This window comes from Neodiprion fabricii, chromosome 3 (genome assembly GCF_021155785.1).
Source record: "Neodiprion fabricii isolate iyNeoFabr1 chromosome 3, iyNeoFabr1.1, whole genome shotgun sequence".
NCBI classification, from domain to species: domain Eukaryota; kingdom Metazoa; phylum Arthropoda; class Insecta; order Hymenoptera; family Diprionidae; genus Neodiprion; species Neodiprion fabricii.
The window spans coordinates 34,250,832-34,269,805 of record NC_060241.1 but is presented as its reverse complement, the minus strand read 5'-3'; the positions used below and the strand labels follow the sequence as shown (position 1 = coordinate 34,269,805).

General features: G+C 41.5%; 1 protein-coding gene across 4 annotated transcripts in view; it reads left to right on the top strand.

Moving 5' to 3' along the window:
• LOC124177952 (helix-loop-helix protein 11) overlaps nt 1-18,974 on the top strand; it is a 175,380-nt gene that overhangs the window by 37,051 nt on the left and 119,355 nt on the right. The window contains exons 1-2 of one of the 4 annotated variants that reach the window (XM_046560942.1): nt 14,512-14,574; nt 15,921-16,004. The exons of the other annotated variants lie outside the window; for them this stretch is intronic. Coding sequence (XP_046416898.1) covers nt 14,527-14,574; nt 15,921-16,004 — 132 coding nt within the window. The 5' untranslated portion in view covers nt 14,512-14,526. Of the gene's footprint in view, nt 1-14,511; nt 14,575-15,920; nt 16,005-18,974 lie in introns of those variants that run through there. 4 annotated transcript variants of the gene reach the window in all.

Here is an 18,974-nt window from a genome sequence, read left to right as displayed (position 1 = left end):
ATATTTCGTAAAACGAAGGATTTATTCTAAAAACGGTGAAAACCACTGTGCGTGGAATAAAATCTGCAATGCTAAATTTGTAGTATGAAATATGGTTGACATGGTAATTTTTTGTTTTTGCTGCTGCATTTTGTGTAAAATCTACTCTTTTTCTCTTCACCCGGAGCGGGTAAATGAAATATTTGAAATCGATGATCGCCGACGCGTTCCTTTGGATAATTTCACGCAACCGGCATCGTTGTTTGTCAGCTTCATTTTCAGTCAACCTCTTACCCTGCACTTCGTGCGCAGCTTCCAATTTCCCATCGACACGCGTGTTTAATGCCGCAATCGTATTACCTCCGCGCGGTGCGGTCTTTTTTTTTTTTTTTCTTCACTCGGTTAGTATACTTTCTCAGGCTTTCGCCGAGTCAACCTCGGTGCAAACTTTTCCACCGCTGCAGTAGTCGCACGCATGCATTTACGGATGCACTTGGGGGCACCCACGCACACGCGTGCATGCGTGCATGCGTGCTTGCGTGCGTGCGTGCCGCACAAGCGTCGCCGCAGACACCTCGACCTATTTCGTACCCGTCAGCCAGACAGAAATAAAAATAAACTAGGCCTTTCCCCCGTTGCACTCCCTCCTCTCCCTCCCTCCCTCTATCTCCTTTATTCTCTCTCTTTCTCCGACCCGGCGACTCACTCACTCACTGACTGACTGACTGACTGACTGACTGACTGAATGCCCTCTTGAATGTACATCTTTGAACGCCCTGCCAATCCGCTTCTTCTGATCTTACCGACTCTTGAGATATTTCTGATTCGATAGGCATTTTTGCACAGTTTTAAAGGTCCGTGTATAAATTATAACCTATAAAAACATCCATCGATATGATATTTTATAATCAAACAGAACTAACGAAGCGAGATATTTTTGTACGTATGCAGAAATAGCGGCTTGCGAAGTTGGCAAATGTTGAAAAGCGGCCATTTTCATGCTACCTGCTTTTATAGTTTATACTTTCTTTCTATTTGCAACAGTTATTGTCCTACATGTTCGAACTACGTTGCGAATTCGCGTATGAAATCGTTCGCCAAATGTGCCGATTCGACCAAGTATACGTCTGCAATATTTGAGGCGATGCGAGACGAGACTAGCTCTAAATGTTGTTACACGTATACCGCACACTGTGTTGCTTCTCTTGTCACAACAAGGCAGGGAAACGGAGACAGACGCATACCTAATAGACACCAATGTCAGCTTTGACCGCAGCCTAGCCGTTATATTCCGGCTTAATTATCCCGCGGCATTTCTCCTTCACGCAACTTATTTACCATTCAATTAACGCAGAAGTTGGTGAACTTAAGGTACGGAGGATTTGACAGTGGTTCAGTGTTTAGATGACTCTTCGCGAAACAAATTACAGCCTCCGTGATCTCTGTTATAATCGGCCGTGGTTCAAAAGAAGTCGGTTTAAACTTGGGAACGACGTAGGACGACGCACTGATATTTTTTTACAGTGCCCTGATCGAGACTTGATCGAGGCAAATGAACGCCACGGATTCAGCTCGATTGTCATTAGCTAATTGGCGGTGAACGAGGTATCACAAGGACGTCTTTATTGTTTTATGACGCGCGAATGGAATGATTGGTAATTAAGAATGTGATATTTGTTCCCAACAAAACAGCGTAAATCAATGATCGATAGTATTCGGTCGTTGTTACTTATTTGTCGCGTCGCAACGGTGATCGCTTTGCACGCGTAACAGCGTTCGGTTGACTTTGGTCTCAAGGGTTACCTGGTATTAAAATCATCGGAATTTCCCTCGAGTTTATACTTGAAGCGAAGTCGGCTTTCGAGTATCGGAGTATCGAAGACGAGTGTCGGTACGCTTCGGCGTGTAACTACTTGAGATTGATGGAGCGGTTTTAAGTCCTCGAAGACCAGCAAGCAGACCGTGAAAACCAAACTGTATTGCAGGTGAACGTCGAGAGTTGCGGGATGCGTAAAACCACGCCAAGAAAGCTTGTAACGTACGTTATGTGATATTGACATTTTTTTGGAAACAGCTGACTGTGGGTGTATCGCTTAATCTTCGATCATCGGGATTATGTCCGTTTGCGCGTGAGAGAGGAGAAGACGACGACGATATTATTTTTCGTCATTTCGACGTATGCGTATTTACCAAAGATACGGTAGCAGTAAAACATGAATTTTAAGATTTTTAAAATCCTCTTACACGCGACTCAGCGATTTTTCACCGCAATCAGGATACGATATTATTTCAACCGGAATGAACGGTGTTGTCGAAAATCTATCACGCGGTTAACCGGATGTTGTATGTAGGTATATGTATATCCAATCATATCAAAGTTTCTAACGATATCATAACAATTCATAAGCGATTTTGGAATTATCTGAAGTCCAGTAAACCGTAATAGAATTAAAAAAGAAAAAAAAAAACGACACTCATAATTAGAAATTTTAGTTTCTGCAAATTCATTGCAAAGTTGAGAAAATAGTTCTTTTTTTTTCGCCAATGTTTCGTTAGGATTAACATTACTATCTTCAACCTCGTTATACATGAGGGGGGTTTTCGCGTAGTGTTTGAAGTAGGTATCGGCTGCATATTATATTTAAGAAATGCGACGCTCTTTATTTCGTCTTGTTCGTACGGTCCGTAGAATTTAAATAATCTTGAAAGAACGATGTCCCACGTGACGATAAATTTTGTTTATATTGTTATGTATGCTTACGAACCGCGTAGAGTCGCGGAGAACTTTGATAATCCGGAAGATCCTGTAACTCACATATATATATATATATATATACGTATAGTTTATACCTAACTACGGTTTACGGTGTTGAATATAAACGTCATCCACGATAAAAGAAGACAAGTTTGCCCCTCTTCGTCACTCAAGGGCTTCACTTTCAACGGCTTATCCTTTAACTGTTGACCTGCGACTCGTTTCGTCCATGTACAAAACCGCTAGGATCATAGCCAGGGTACAATCGCCGAGAGAGAAATTTGTCCTCTTCCATGATCAATCAATCGATGTTAACCGGCTTAAGTCGGGTTATATCCGTTCTTTCTTCTTTGCCACGCCGCCGCCTCTTCCGTTCCCCTCTTTCGGGGGATGAAAAATTGACCACTTTGACCTAATGCTTCTTGACGCGGAAGGAAGAAGGACACTTCCTCGCTATCGAGGATACCGTAATCTTTTTCCCTCGAGGAAACTTCAAAGTTTCACTCTACGGCCCTCGGTGTCGGTATCCACTCACCTAGATTGTCTGTACAACCTGAACAATGAACCCGCGCCTAGAGTGCAGTGACCGAAACTTTGTGTCTATGCTTCTTGTACATATATATATATATATATATATCGGTACGTGAAGCTGAAGCTGAAGCTAGCAGCTAGAGTTGATGTATTTGGTGGAGGGGGTTCGAGTTATTTCACCGAATTTTTATTTTCGGACTTCACTGCCTTATTTGAACGAAGATTAGAACTTTTGATTGCTAATTTCAGCCTCGTTATCGGTAGCTATAAACTCGACTCCGTGCCATCCGATCGCGAATCGACGCGGTGCTTCGTTCGCTGATCTATTTTAGCCTGAAAAATTTCACCCCCGTACACGTGGCGTTTACACGTTGCGAATTCTTAGAGAGACTTGAAGATATTACGAATCCCGAGGACCTCGCGATGGTAAAAAATATATCGGCAAGCTTGTTATGCGATACGCATTGCTGAAAAAGAGGTCAGGGAATCGTGACTGGAACCGGTGAGGATGTGTTTTTTTTTTTTTTTTTATTATTTTTATTTATTTTTTTCATCAATGCGAAACACGATGCCCATAAATTTCGAACGACTTTTAGTTGTTTGCAGCTACGTATCCGTTAAACTTGGAACAAACGTTAATTACCGCAGCTGCACTGCGCGATTATCTAAATTATAATAAAAAAAGTGAATCGAAACGCTAATCGGCATCGGGGTAAAATCGAACGTTAAGTAATGTTACCACCGAGTGGAAAAAGACACGATTTCCAAGAGATCGGCACGTCGTCGAGCGTCGGGAGAGAGATGACTGCAAGGACGACGAGAATGCCGCAGACGTCACGTGACGTCTTTCATGCGTCCATTGCATTACGCCGTGACACGACCAAGTGCATTAAGTGCAACTTGGTACATACGTACATACGTATATACGTATATGCATGCATATACGCCGCTTGCCGTTAGCGGTTGGAAGCACTTTGAGGGTGTAACGCAGCTCTATCACTGCACTCCTCGTCGAGGTGATAGAAGCCGGATAGAGAGATTCCTCTCGACCATCGTCCTCTCTCTTTTTACTCTCACAGTAAAACCGCTGTATTAATTTATTTATTTTATTATTTTTCTTTTTTTTCACGATTCCCGGGTTAGGCTAAGGATAAACTCGACTGACTGTCAGCGTTGAGTCGAGTCCTCTTGACTGAGACAAGCTGTCGACGGCTGTTTACTTTACTATTATCATTACGAGGGTTTCAAAGCCTCACGATGCGATCACTCGAACCTTTCGTTCGCGCACCTCGACGAAATCGTTGATTTAATTATGTAATTACATATTAGTCGTAGCGGTCGGATAGGTAGACGAAGATGAGCTTGCAAACCGGAGTAGAGACGGAATTCACAGCATTTCGGCTTTTCGCGATGATTGCCTGCGATGTGTCCGAAGACTGTCGAAAGTCGTGGGAAAAGAACATTTAAAAAAAAAAAAAAAAAGATAAAAAATTATATGGACATTTTCGGACAGTGACGTCTATCTGGATTCGTGAAAGTAAAAAACCGGGAATGATTTTTAAAAGACTCCGTCACCCGAGGGCAACTGCACCAGCAGCAACAGCAGCCTGGCCTAGGAAAGTAGAGACGTTTCATCGTCGACCGATTTCTCTTCTCTCAGCCTCAAGCCGTTCTTCATCCATCGCGCCGTAAACATAACCAACCGTGTGCGTGGTTACTTTGACGCACGTATGGATCTATATATGTATATGTATGTCCATACGCACTGACACTCGCGATCCTCTTGTTAAAAGCGAGCTGGACTGACGGTGTTGGGACCAACGGTAATATAAGGCCCCGATTTTCTATGCCCTGCAGGGACGCTCTTAACTCTGTCGGCAGATTTACCTAACAAACAAGAATACGTGCGGTACCAAATTGCTCGCACGGAAATTAGTGGGATGAAAGACGCTCGATCAATCGATTATACGTACCTCAAAATTCGTCACTGCAAATGTCGGTCTATTCATATTCGGTTGGTTTCTCAACTAACGTCGTCGTCGTCGTGACTTCAGGGTAAAATCTCGGTTCCTTTTGAATCCCCTTTGTTAAGGTCTTCCTCTGGTATTTTATTTTATTATATATTTTTTGTTTTTTACTCGCGCAGAGTTTGCCTAACTCGTATTGTACCAAAAACGAACAACGTCTCTCTTTCTCTTTGTCCAAAACTCTTGTACAAGATATTTTATCGCGTTCTCTTAATTCTTTCGTCTTAGTTTTTATAACGTTTTCTTCCGCCGCTGCTCTGCACCGCGTTGCACAATCTCTGGCTATCTCTGCTTGGGATTCTTTTCTTCTGCTTTTCGTAGCGTGTTGTGAATGTTGGGTAAACCGCTTCTTTCTAACCGTGCAGGGACAATTCAAGCTCGTTCAAGTTATTGCGGTCGGTTGTATGTCCCTGGTACTCCCGTATAGTATTCTATACGAGTACAACTATTTACACACACTTTGTTTACATTAGCTTCTTCACCGAACAAAGTTTTACCTGCCGAGAGATCTTCATCTGTTGAAGAAAATTTAAAAAGATTTACGTCAGAATTAAATATGTAGAACGAGCGATGAGTTGACATCGTGTAATCGTTTGACTTGGAGAAGCGAGAGAAGAAATGAAGTGAAAAAAGAATCTTGATACGTTGAAAATATTGAATTTTCGTATCGGACCAGTTAAAATTCAACATTGATCACGTTTACGTAATCCTGAAACTCGTAACCGTTGAAATAAATAATCATTTATCGGAACAGCAGGAGGTTAAAATTTACGCAGCTTTCTCGTTAGTCATTCTAAACGCTGATTGAAATAAAAGGGTAATCCGCTACGATATTCCGCAAGTTTAACCGTCGGTGAAATTAATTAGGCCATAGTAGTTATACGTTTTATGATCAGAGTTTATGGCGTGAAATAACAACATTAACGGTTTACGAACGTTATTATACTCTGACATCTGTGGTGAATTGTTGTTAAAAAGTCATCGAGTTCGCGGCGTGTTCTTAGTTTCAGGCGCCACTGTATCTTCCACATTCCACAAAGTTCTTTTAGTACCTGCCTACCTACTCACCTACCTACATACGTCAATTAGCGCGAAACATCCCGCGGTCGATTGTACGGAGGGAAGAAGATAACGATCTTTAAACAAGATCGCACGTAGAGCTGCACTGGCGTTATTTATTACAAGGGTCCGAGGAAGGAAAGCTCTCGACGAGTGACCAACTCATTGTCCAGAGTCACAAACGTCTGAACGTGTGTGCAAATTGCACAGTAGAAGGAGAAAAGTTTTCACAGGCGAACAGAATACATAATTTTATAAGAAATATTATTTACTCGAGTGTAATAAAACGGTGATTTGTTTTTTCGTTATTGTTATGCTTTTTGTATCGAAACACCTCGTATTTTGCAAGAATACTGTACGTGTTGGAGGGAAATGGAAGTCATTCATGGAAGAAAAAAAAAAAAAAAATTTTTTGCAGACCCGTCTTATCGTCGCGAATCTTTTTACGAATGAAGCGCGTTGATAAACTAATCGGAGACTCGAAGCAGCGGGAGAGAAAATCGCGCCGAACTATAACAAACGCACGGAACGAATCCTTTCACGAGATTTTAATTCGCGTAAATATTTTCAATCTACCGACGACAATCTACGCGGTGCGACATTCGCTACTCCTACATTTATTCTCTTCTCATCCTAACAGACAGTCGAGTTGAAATCCTTCGCGCGGATAACAACGTTGAGAATCACTGTCGAACTTTGGCGGACGACGACAACGACAACGACGATAACAACGCGAGAGGTGCAGTTGTAGAATGCAATTACCGAACTTTCAACATCCGCGACTAAAATTTCTACGTTATAAACTTTTGGATGTAACTTGCAGGTACACTAATTGCTATCGCTCACGCGAGTCACTTTGCCGTTGTTGGTTTCTATTTGTTTTTGTTTTTTAATCTCTTTTTCTATTCCATTTTTAACCATCGTTTCGTTTGAAAATTTGCCAATGTTTTTCTTTCATTGTTTACAAGGTATACAAACAATTAGCGACGAACATTGGAAATCCCGAACAAGATACCCGATATTTCTACATGTATCTGTCCGTGAATAAGGTTCGTACAGCACTCGTGTCTATATCCAAGGAATTAATGTCCCGAATGCAGTCACGCAAACCGTGGGAATATATATTTCATTTTGTTTACACACGTGTAATCATAGTTGGATAGCGCGTGTCTTTGTTGAAAAAAAAAAAAAGAGGAGAAATCACATCGAAGGAAAAAAGATGAAATAAAATAGAGGCACGTGTGTTTTTGCATATAAATCATTTTGGCTATTGCGATTTAAAACTATGCTATGTTCAGTCTTTACCCGATGTATTGAATTTTAATTGTATCGATTATTATTATTATTATTATTATTATCTGCTCGCAAGCCTGTACATCACTCGTGGGAAAATATCACGGCAAGCGCGATCATGCGTTGCAACGCCGAATAAAAATATCTGACAAATGAATATAAGATGAACTTTTTGATTATAGATATTAAAAATAAGTGACATTCCGCCAGGTCGGTAGAGAAAGACTACCGTGGCAGCGAGTAAGATTCTTTGCCTTCGTCTTCTTTATTTCTTGTTGTGTTTTTTTCTTTCCCTCTTCTTCTTTTATAATTATTACACAGAGAATGTAGGTATGTGCGGCAACTCACAAATACTCAGGTATCGCCGTCTTTCGGCCGTGTTACGTAAACCAGCCACGTTTCAGCGTGGCCAATGACACCGTTATTATATATGTGCATATATTTATCAAACTCTGGGATAATATCGATACGTGACAATTAATTGACAAACATTTCGTCATTGCCGGTATTTCGCACCCCGTGAATGGAAACTCGACTCGCGATGCCGAATCTCGTCTTTTGGATTATAACGCGCGGCGTCGGTACATCTGTCGTAGGTATTATACCTTCGTGTATATACCGAAAATTCAACGTTCGATTATCGATGTCTAAATCTACTTGTACACCTGTAAAGAGAGAGAGAGAGAGAGAGAGAGAGAGAGAGAGAGAGAGAGAAAAAAGAAACCTTAGTCTTGTTTGCCTTTGGTCACTAATACTTTTGTAATACCTGTCTAAATTACCAAAATATCTCGTGTTCTTAACTAATTTGAATAATATTATACAGCGATTAAACATTTCTACAGATGGACAGATAGATAACGGGATAGATAGATGGATAGATAGATACCTACCTACTTTAATTGATGGTCCGGCGGTCTTGGAAGGGGAAAAAAAAAAAAAAACAAAGAAGAGAAAAGGAACGTAATTAATTGTTGTTATCACTTGTATACGTATGCAAATGTTAGACTATGATTATACAGTGCACAAACCACTGCGGGGTGTAAATTACATTTTTAGATTGATGGAGGAAAAAAAGAGTGAGCGATACGAACGAACCTAGGGTAATTCAGCTGGCTTTCACTAATTCATTTCAATTCATTAATCCCCATCAACGATCGACGATTATACAGTTGGGTCGAAATTAACAAGTTATCACTTTTTCTAATCATTCGTACGCCGTTCATCTGTTATCCTTCCTGTCCGTCCGTCGTTCTCAGGCTATACAACGATTATTTTTGTCGACAATGGAATTTTATTACATGTGTATATACATATATCATATAGATCGAGTAATTAGAGTGGAAATTTTTCATAAAAGCTTGTTTATAATTGGATTCCTAATTCCTTTGGAAGTATAGTAAAATCTAACAACTGCGTCATCGCATACCTAATTGTTTTATTGAAAAATGATGGTTTTTTCGCGATCTTGTTTCACGCTGATTTGCACGGTTTTTTATACGATGGCAAATTATTAATATTAATGTAATTCAATTAAATTGGGGACATTTCAGTTTTTTTTTTTTTTTTTTTGTTTTTTTTTTTTTTATCAAACGTACGATCTAATCCGCGCGTCCCCTTTTTGATATCGTCTGCGAAACGCAGATCGTGAGAGACGCGTTGTTGTCGCGTTGTGTCTCTCTCGTCGAACGTTTGCTAAAAATCATCTCCTCGAATTATAATTAACAAAAGTATCATTTACGAGCGTAACGGGGATAGTGTAATATTATTTTTTTGTTTTTCCTTTTTCCAAGTTCTTTCATTTTCTATATTCCTTCGAATCGAATCGCGAGATGGGAAGCTGCCGCATGCGGGGGGAGGTCTCTCATTTCGCGCTGAAAGTCGAACGTGAAAGGAAGGCGGCGGGCAGGGTTCTCTGCAATATAACGTTACTCGATGCCGCTGCTGCCGTTGCCCGGCTTACGCAAGTCCAGCTTTCCTACCAGAGGACGATTTTTGTACACGCCAGACGTCGCCGCTATATCTATGTAACAACGTATGCATGTGTTTGTATATATGCAGGGCTTACGTACAACGTGTACGTACTCCGCGTTGTCCACGCTCGGTGAACCAGGTCGAGGAATTCTGGTTCCTCCCGCGGCTTGCACTGTAAAACGATGAACGGAAAGCACGACGCGTATATACCTTTGTTAAATTTTTACGATGCAGTCGTTGTCGCGTCTTGATTCGATCCGCCCTCCTCCTCCTCCTCCTCCTCTTCCTCTCACTGCACTCGCAGCCTCGATTTGACTTTCCTCGAAATAATTTTCGGAGCGGTAGACTTTTGTTCGCGCAGATGAGGTCCTTTCGTTTCGTCCTCTTCCCCTTTCCTCCTTCCTCCTTCCGTCTCCCGCTTCTCAAATTTTCCCTCCAATCGTCAATCCGGTGCCAATTTATTTTCTTTCTTTCTTCTTTCAAACGGTGTTTGTTTCTTTTTTTTATCTCTGTATTCCTAAGTATTCTTATCCGCTATTATTCATTTTTTTTTTTTACTGCTACATCGCGAGGTATGTTATACACACAGTATACGATACGTGCGATTAAATTTGCGAACCGACGGCGGCTAGTTGGGACGTCTAGGTGTAATATGCTGTATAGAGGGAGATGGAGTTAGAAAGAGAGACAGAGAGAGAGAGGAAGAGATGTGCGCAGAACCAAGCGAACCACAAACAAAGGATTAGTCTACACGTGCCGATTTTAGGCTAAGGTCAACGGATTTTTTTTTCCCCCCCTTGCTTCTTGTTACTTCCTTTTTTCCTCGTCTGTTATACCTTGTATAGGTATACACGTACAGATATGTATATAAATATAGTATCGTGGGAGAATTCGAAATCCTAGGCGGCGGCACTTATCAGCCTCGATCGATGTATAATAGTCGCGTCTGGCTCAAGCCGCATCTATAATATATACCGAGAAACCGCGATCTATTCCTCAATTCGCGGTTGGTTATCGGCACAGCGTCATCGTCTGTCAACGATTGTGTTACGCGGAACAAAGAGAGAAAAAAAAAATCACGATCCAACGATCGATGTCACGATTGTTGTTATTATTATTCTTAATTTTCACATCGAACAGATAATCGTGTCTCTCGTTGTAAGATCGAAAGAAAGTCGATTAATTTTTGCGTTAAAAAAGAAAGAAAAAAAAAGAAATACGTGCATCCTACGCAGGATCATCTCGATGGTATGAGTTTGATTTACTTTTTCTTGTTTTTAACTAATTTTCTACAGCTTTCGGACAGATTGCGGAGAAGTAGATACAGGCAGACTCCGAGCGCAGTTTCTAAGCGTTTGGAGAACATCGTCGTTACACGCATGCTGTGATCTGATCGGAGTTTTGGCTGTGGATAAAGCGCGTGCCTCCGGTGTGTCTGCCTCTTTCGTTCCTTAGCGTTTACCGTCTGTGTCTGTCTGACTTTCGCATTACGCAAGTGTCCCGCGGTCAATGTTCGGTCGGATCTGAGCGCGCGGGAATGCCGCCGATGTTGCTGCTCTGCTGCAGGATCGAGAGGAAGAGGAAAAAAAGAAAGGGAAAAAAAAAAGATCGGGGATAAAACTGGCCTCGATTCGCCCGAGGCGCCGCAGTCCCGGAAGACGAGGAACGCGCGCTAGAGAGAAGGATGGGGGAAACAATAAGAGAGACGATCAAAAATAAGGCGATCGCGAAGAAACGAAGTGAGAGAGAGAGAGAGAGACGAGGATTGCTAGAATTACGTGGAAAAATTCAACGCGTCAGTCAATTGCAACCCAATTTTTAGAGCGAGGTACGAAAAGTGATAACTCGACGAAACGTCGAAACTGTGATAAAAAAAAAAAAAAAAAAGAAACTCGGAGAAACGAGAAGAAGATAGTTTGAAAACGGTGAACGGTGTTTTTCTTGCTTTATTTCTTTTCGTAGATTTAGAAAATTTCGCGTCTTCGTCGCTTATAGGTGTTAATATTTCGCCAACAATACTGTGTCCATATTGTAGACAGAATGTAGACGTGCAACACGTATCGCGTATAATTCTTGCAATCTGGCACGCGGAACAACATTTCCAAATTTTCGTTCGATTCTTGACGTTATTAGCATTTTAAATCAAGTTCTTTTTTTTTTTTTTATTCCTAATTTCTGCTCTCTTCATTCAACGCGAAGATTCGCGTTAATGGATGAATTTTTACTTGACGCTCTCCAAGTGAGCAGATAAAATTATACACACGTGTGCTTGTGTATGAAAAAAAAAGAAGCTGTTTGAGTGTTAATCAAAGAAGAGAAAGAAAGAGAGAAAAAAAAATGAAACATCAATGAATGAGAATCTTTCGTCATCATCGCGAAGCAACTGCGGTGGCCGGTGATATGCAGAAGAATCTGGTATATGTGTACAACACCCGAATGATTTCTGAACGATCTCGCGTGAAAGAATATTTTTGTGTTTTATTTTATTTTATTTTATTTTTCATGTAGAAGAAAGCAACTTGTTCCCCGTTTCTCTTTCAACATGTCTCTCTCTCTCTTTATTTCTCTCTCCACATTTGCACTGACCTAAAGATTGGCAAAAGATTGATATTGAGTAAAATGAAAAAGAAAATTTTTGTTTGAAGAATGGTGCTTTTTATATCAAAAAGCTGAAATTGTTTCGGAATTTTCAATTTTCCCAGCTGGTGGCCACCTACCTTGTTTTATATACGACGATTTCTGGAGCCGAGGGTTATTGTGTATTATAGTCAAGCCTCGCAAAGAACCAGTTGTTTACAAACATCGCTGTTTACAAATAGCTCGCGGGTTTTATACCTATACGTATACGTGTACAAATATAATACTAGTGCAGTAATAGTAATAGTAGTGGTGGTGGTGGTGGAGGAGGAGGAGGAGGAGGGAGGACACGTGTACCGGCTACGAGGACGATGGAAGATCTCGAGGCGATCGTCCCCTCAACGACGATGTCGATGATGATGATGATGATGATGATGACGACGACGACGATAGCAATAAGAATAACAACTAGAATGAGAAAAATAACAAGCATCGTGATAATAATGGCGATATTAATTGTCGGTTGCTGGTTCGTAATTTAACAACCCCTCGCCTCGCGACTACGTCGAGGGTTTCAGTTTTGTTCGGTCTGCAGGGGTGAAACCCTTCGGTCCGTTCGAATGCCGTTTTATGACGACGCGTCTTCTCTGTCGTGGGCTTGTAGGCGAAAAATGGATAGTACGAAACGAAAGAACAACAGCAACAGCAAGTAGCGACAGATGAAACAAGAGGTCGATTAACCTCGGTCGTATGTACAGTCATCGTCGATTCTCGTGCGTTTCGTTCGAAATATGTGAAACGTCGAAAACTTCTTAAAAATAAATTGAAGATAGATGCACGTATCATCTACATAGGTTAGTAATTGTGTCTATTTAAAACGCGGGACTTTTGTTTCTCGTCGGATTACAAAAAGTTTGACGTACATGCAGGGGTTTCGAAAATCCGCGGCATTGTTTTACGGGAAAATTTAACCCCCTCGCTGAGTTTTGGGGATTTAAACGACCGGCCAGTTTTCACAGAGGGAGGAGGAGAGGAATTATCTCGGCAATCTGGTTTTCATCCCAAGTATTTCCGCGCTTAAAGTGCAATAAATTTTCAATACAAGTATCGATATGCTTTTTAATAACTGAAGGGTGAAATTTATGCATGTATACTTACGTCACGGATTCACGTTCTACTTACCGACGAGCAAGTGAATTGGTCATTTTTGTTTCTTGTGACAGTACGAATGTATGAACTTGGAACTATACTCTTTCATTACCGGTTGAAGTGTAAAACTTTCGATAAAAATCATGGAGTATTTAGCCTCAAGTTCATCGCCGTATCGTGCTTTTCAATAGTTGACGATCTAGTTTCGTTTACTGTCTCGAGCTTGATCGATTGAAATTTCAGACACGTTGGAAATCCTGTTTTCAGCCGAATCAAATCGTCAAACCGTTTAATTACACCTTGGGAAAAGAGGTCTTGCGGCCCGATCTTGATCGTAACGTAAAGTCAATCAGTCAGTCAGTCAGTCAGTCAGTCAGCCATTGAGCGAGTCGTATTTAAGGTTCGAGTGAAAGTGGCGCATAGACGATCAAGACGACGTCGCCTCGGCGAGAAGACCACCATATATAAAGAAACCGGCCCTTGGGCCTTACGTCGATCGGATCGCTTCGGGCGTTCGTCGCAGTCGTCGATCCGCGGAGAGCCAACCGATCGACCACCTTCTTCGGCGTACAGCGACAATCAACCGCGTTTCACGTCATCTCTCCTTCGTTGGAACGTTGTCGGTAGAATATGACACGTAAAGTGCCTCGGGGACCGTTCTTAACCTGTCCACCTACTAACAATAAGAAGAGGGGGGTAGAGGGGTGAAAAAATGTGGACGAATGCAGCGACAGACATGCTGGAAAAACACCGCGAGGATAGACCGCAGAGTGCAGAGACAATGGTGGTGGGACCATTCACGACGATCCTTGGTGGAAAGGTGGAGGGAAGGGGGTAGGTTGTAAAAATTTGGCACAGAGAGGTTTATTTAAAGCGAAGGTGTGTATACCTATACCGTGTAGGTGCTCTCGTTGCCGACGACGGCCTCGCGCGTGGGTACATTCACCCAAAGACCTACAAACGATGTATTCCTCCGTTCACGGTTCGCGGTGAGCGACTGGCTGCTGATTTTGCAAATGCGTGGCAGGGCTTGGATCCGTGAGGGTAGACGGTGTGTAACGTCTAACCATACCCGACGTACACAACAACATTGTCAACGCGGATCGAAGGCACCTTCGCGTCCAACTTACTACGTTATGGTACAAGGATCGCACACTCGATTACTCCTACAGCCGTACCCCGCACATGGACTGGCCGATATTATACCTGTGTAACATCCAGGCATTGCTGGTGGTAACTATACTCACGAATAGCTAGCAACACGACGACAACACCGAGCAGTGTTAGATTATATTATTATGGACACACGTTGGAATCCCGCTGAATCATATCCGCTTTAAAGGCAAAGAGAGTGTCTATCCTGGCTTCGTTAGGAATGACGCATTTACCTGCGCTGGCTTGGCTACGTGTTGCGTGATTCTCTCTCTTTCTCTCTCTGTCTCTCTCTCTGTCTCTCCCTCTCCCCCCCCCCTCTCTTCGTCTCTTCCTCTCTTTCGGTTCTTGTTTCAGGCTCTTTAATTGTGAGAGTATTCAACGCTGCAGCTTCTCCCGGTCTCTGAAGTTGACGTCTTAATTGTCGTTTATTCAGCTGTTTGTTGTTTCTTTGCTCAACCACCACGGATGATCACCTCGCTAATCGTGGCTGCAGCGCGTTAATTGAACAGTTTGTTTTTCTTACCGATTGCATTCCGACTTTGCATCGGCGTCATTCCTATTAAGTAATATTTAGATACTCCCGACCAATTATTTTCGGGTATCGATATGTTAAAACGTTTTCGGCGTCACAAGCGCACGCGATAATGTACTTTAAAGTGTTGAGGGTAGTGAAATAACGCGATTTTAATTCGTGAACGATACTCAAACGGAACGATAAATCACCTCGCGTGCCGGAAGGAGTCGAAATCACTCCGCTGGGAATATCTGTCATATTTTATTTCATTCACCCCCGGAATTGATAGTCACAATAGCATCAGTTACATTCCTATTTCCATCTGTATATGTATATATACTATGTATGAGGCATTCCACGTCTACTCGACCAATGATTTTCCCTCACCATTCCTGATTTGCTTCAGGAATTTTCGTACGATTCTCCGGTTTTTCTTTTTTTACAACCGTTAATTTTTTATATACACGTGTATATTTAATACCTGTCGTGACAATATCCAACCATGCACTACAGACGTAAAATTATTCGTCTTTGGTTAGGTGCGCTTTGGCGTAGGTATCTTTTATCGTCGTGAAATTGAATAACGTACCGGAAGCTTGGACTCCTCCGTATCCGCAGCTCGGTTTCAACTTTATTCAAATTAATAATTATGCGAAGGAGCATCGTCATCGTCATCTTGATCCGTCTGTAATTGCGGTGGGCGTTTTTATTAACATATTACACTGTAATCAGATTGCCAAAACAGTTTCTGCTGCAGTGCCGATATAATCATTGATGATTGCGCAGCAGTCATCACTCGTTGAAAAAAGAAAAAAAGATTTAAAAAAAAAAAAAAAAGAAACTTGCATTTATACGCGCACTACAGTATTTTCATAAAATGTTATACGTTCGTTTTTTTGTTTTCTTTCAGGTAAGTCACGCCGCTCGCTTTATAACGAACGTTGATAATCGGAAGTCGGCGTTTCTTTCAACCCCTGTAATCATCGACCTCAAGGTAAAAGCCTCCAAGCTCTGTATTGTGTGACGTAAATATATGACTGTACCTATTACAGGTGTATAAAGTAAACGCTGTGCGTAAGTGCGTGTATCGTAAGCAACCACTCGAGAAACACGATTACATGTATCGGACGCGTAAGAGGGTTTACTGCAAACATGGGGGATCGTCTATATAATACGCCTGTGGAGGGATTGTCTGAGTATAATAATAACGTATATTGCAGGCTTGAGCAAGCCCCCTTCTTAAATTCCGGTGAAACGACACCGGAAGTTTGGATTGAATGGAAGATTACTCTTTCGAGGATCCAACCATTACATTCGACCCTTACAACTGTTATCTTGGAGACAATCGCGGTGGCTTGTGTCACAAGGCGAGTTGGCCGGTTACGCGTTTTCCCCGATGGGGATAAATTACCAATCGTAACGAGCCAGTCGAGGATTTATTTGGAAATTGAGAGGAAGAGAGACGTTACGTGACTCGGAACTTACGCTCATCCGGGTCTTTGTCACATTTTTTTTCACCAACTCATTCGCACTGTGCGTTAATACGAATTTCTTTATTGTCTTCTTTATCTTTTTTGCTTCTAGTCTGACCTCGTTTTTCATGATTTTGCATTACAATTTATCGATAATCTATGGCGCGGTGATATTGTGTCTAATTGATACCGGAGGGTTAGGAATGAAAAGATAATGAAATAGAGATTCCATTTCGAAGAAACGTTCGCCGTAATGCGGGGCACCTGATCTCTACAACCTTTCTCGTTTAACGGTCCTTAACTGGAGCGTGAACCGGCTAACAGCGGCGTGTCCATCCATCCGTTCGTTTCTTTCTTCCTTCCTCCCTTCCTTCCTTCCTTCCTTCCTTCCTTCCTTCCTTAGTTCGTGCACGAGTCGCTTCCAAAGCGAACGACGGGACGCGATGCATTATGGTTCATGTATTTTACACTTTGGCGTACACTCATCGAATACTATCCTTACACGCTAACTTGACCACAACGAAAGGTATGCCACGAACCGCACAAAAAGACGCGAGAAATTTGATGTGAAATTCTTTTATTTTATTTATTTTCTTATTTTTCTTTTATAACAATAATCCAATTTGCTCGAGAGAACGTTTCCTGTCGCGTTTTATTCCATTTCATTATGATGGGTGGTGCGTTATTGACGTTGGTTGGTTTATTGGTTTGTTGGGCTACCTTGACACGCGCGGCGAATCGCGACCGCGAAGACAACGCGTCGTAGAATCGAAAACGTAGGCGGAAACCAGTGCCGCTGGGGGGGATAAGGAAGGTGGAAGTAATGAAAACCAAGTGGGGAAATCAGGGAAAAGGAACAGCTGGCGCGGTTTTGTGCGTATGTGTACGTGTGTTTACGTACGCGCATACATAGTTGATTTTATTGATGCCGTTTGAGCGGCTAACCGCAGCTGACATGCGACGATCGAAATTTTCCGGACAACACCTTTCGTATATTGTAATGTAATAATAAGAGAAACGATGGTTTTTTTTTTTTTTTTTGTACGCCTATATTTTTCCAATATTGCGGAATTTTTTCGAAATTACTCTTTCTCTCGGAAGCTTTTCAACTTGTTGGGTGTAATTTGGTCGGTGAAATTTTGTTTCTTGCAATCGTATCAGAATTTTGAAATGCGCCCGTTGCTGTAATCTCAATAATCGATTTATATTTCGCAATGAAATTCATTTCATAGCGTAAGTTGTATAAGACGATTTTATGTAAAATAATTATTAAAACAGTTTGTCAGACTATCCTTAATATAAATATACCTGCTCGGTTTAAAATCTCGATTTACGAGAACTTCAACTTTTCGCAATTACTGATTCAGTCCGAGTCGAGATATAAAAGTGTAATAAAAACGATTATCGTCGCGTAGAGGGAATATAATTATTATTATAATTATATATCTTTTTGGGGGTTAATGCTTGAAAAATATAGCAACGTAAATCAACATAACATCATCACGTGACTTGCGCATTTCTCGAATAAAAATATGTGTACGTTATATGTCGAATCATGTTTAGCAGTATTTCCGCGTTTCGTTTTGCATACTTTTTTTTTCATCGAATCAAAGTGGAAAAAATGTGTAGGTAATAAATGACGAAGGAAAAAAGGAACGAATGATTAAGTACAATTGCATCGACGCGTAGCGGTTACGTAATGTTATTAATATTTCTCACGATACGTCTCAATGCCGCTGCATATCCGTTCCACGAACGAAACCGTCCGCGAATAATAATGAAAAAATAAAAAATATACGAAAAGAAACAATTATCGTACCGGTTAATTGCGTGCGTTGTATATAAATTTATGAAATCGTGTCGTATTTGTTTTGCATAACGTATCTACTGTGACGTTAAAAATGCAACGGCCTGCCTCAACTAAACTCTTACCGTTCAACGATCTTGAACACTGCATATAATACATGCACGTTTCTTCAACCTGAACGTGCAGCTATGTAATAACATGAAAATTGGCGCCCGAATGAATTTTTAAAAGTGGTTTAATGATCAAATTGTTTCGCTTGAATATTATTACGCGATTTTAAATCCTTATTGTCTCGTGATTGGGGTGTACAAAATTTCGTCTCAATTGTTGTTCGTTCGTATAATTCAAGATTTCTATTTACGTGTCATATAGCGGAATCTAAGGGTTAGGTATACTTTTCCGCAAAGCTTAGCGGGTGCAAATCCCATTCGGGCTGCTGAAACAACGATAGAAATCCTCGCGTAAACTGATGTTAATTAATTGGGAAACTAGTTAGCGGTCCGACTAATTTGAAAGCTCAGTTAACGTCACGATCACGGATTGCTGACTTTGTTTACCTCCCGCAATGCGCCTGCGGTGAGAAACTGAAACTGTTTCGCGTCGTGCTTCGTTCAAAATAACTGATAACTGTTGCGAGTCGGTGGCGCAGATGCTTTGTCATACGTCGTAAATATGCGTCGATCAA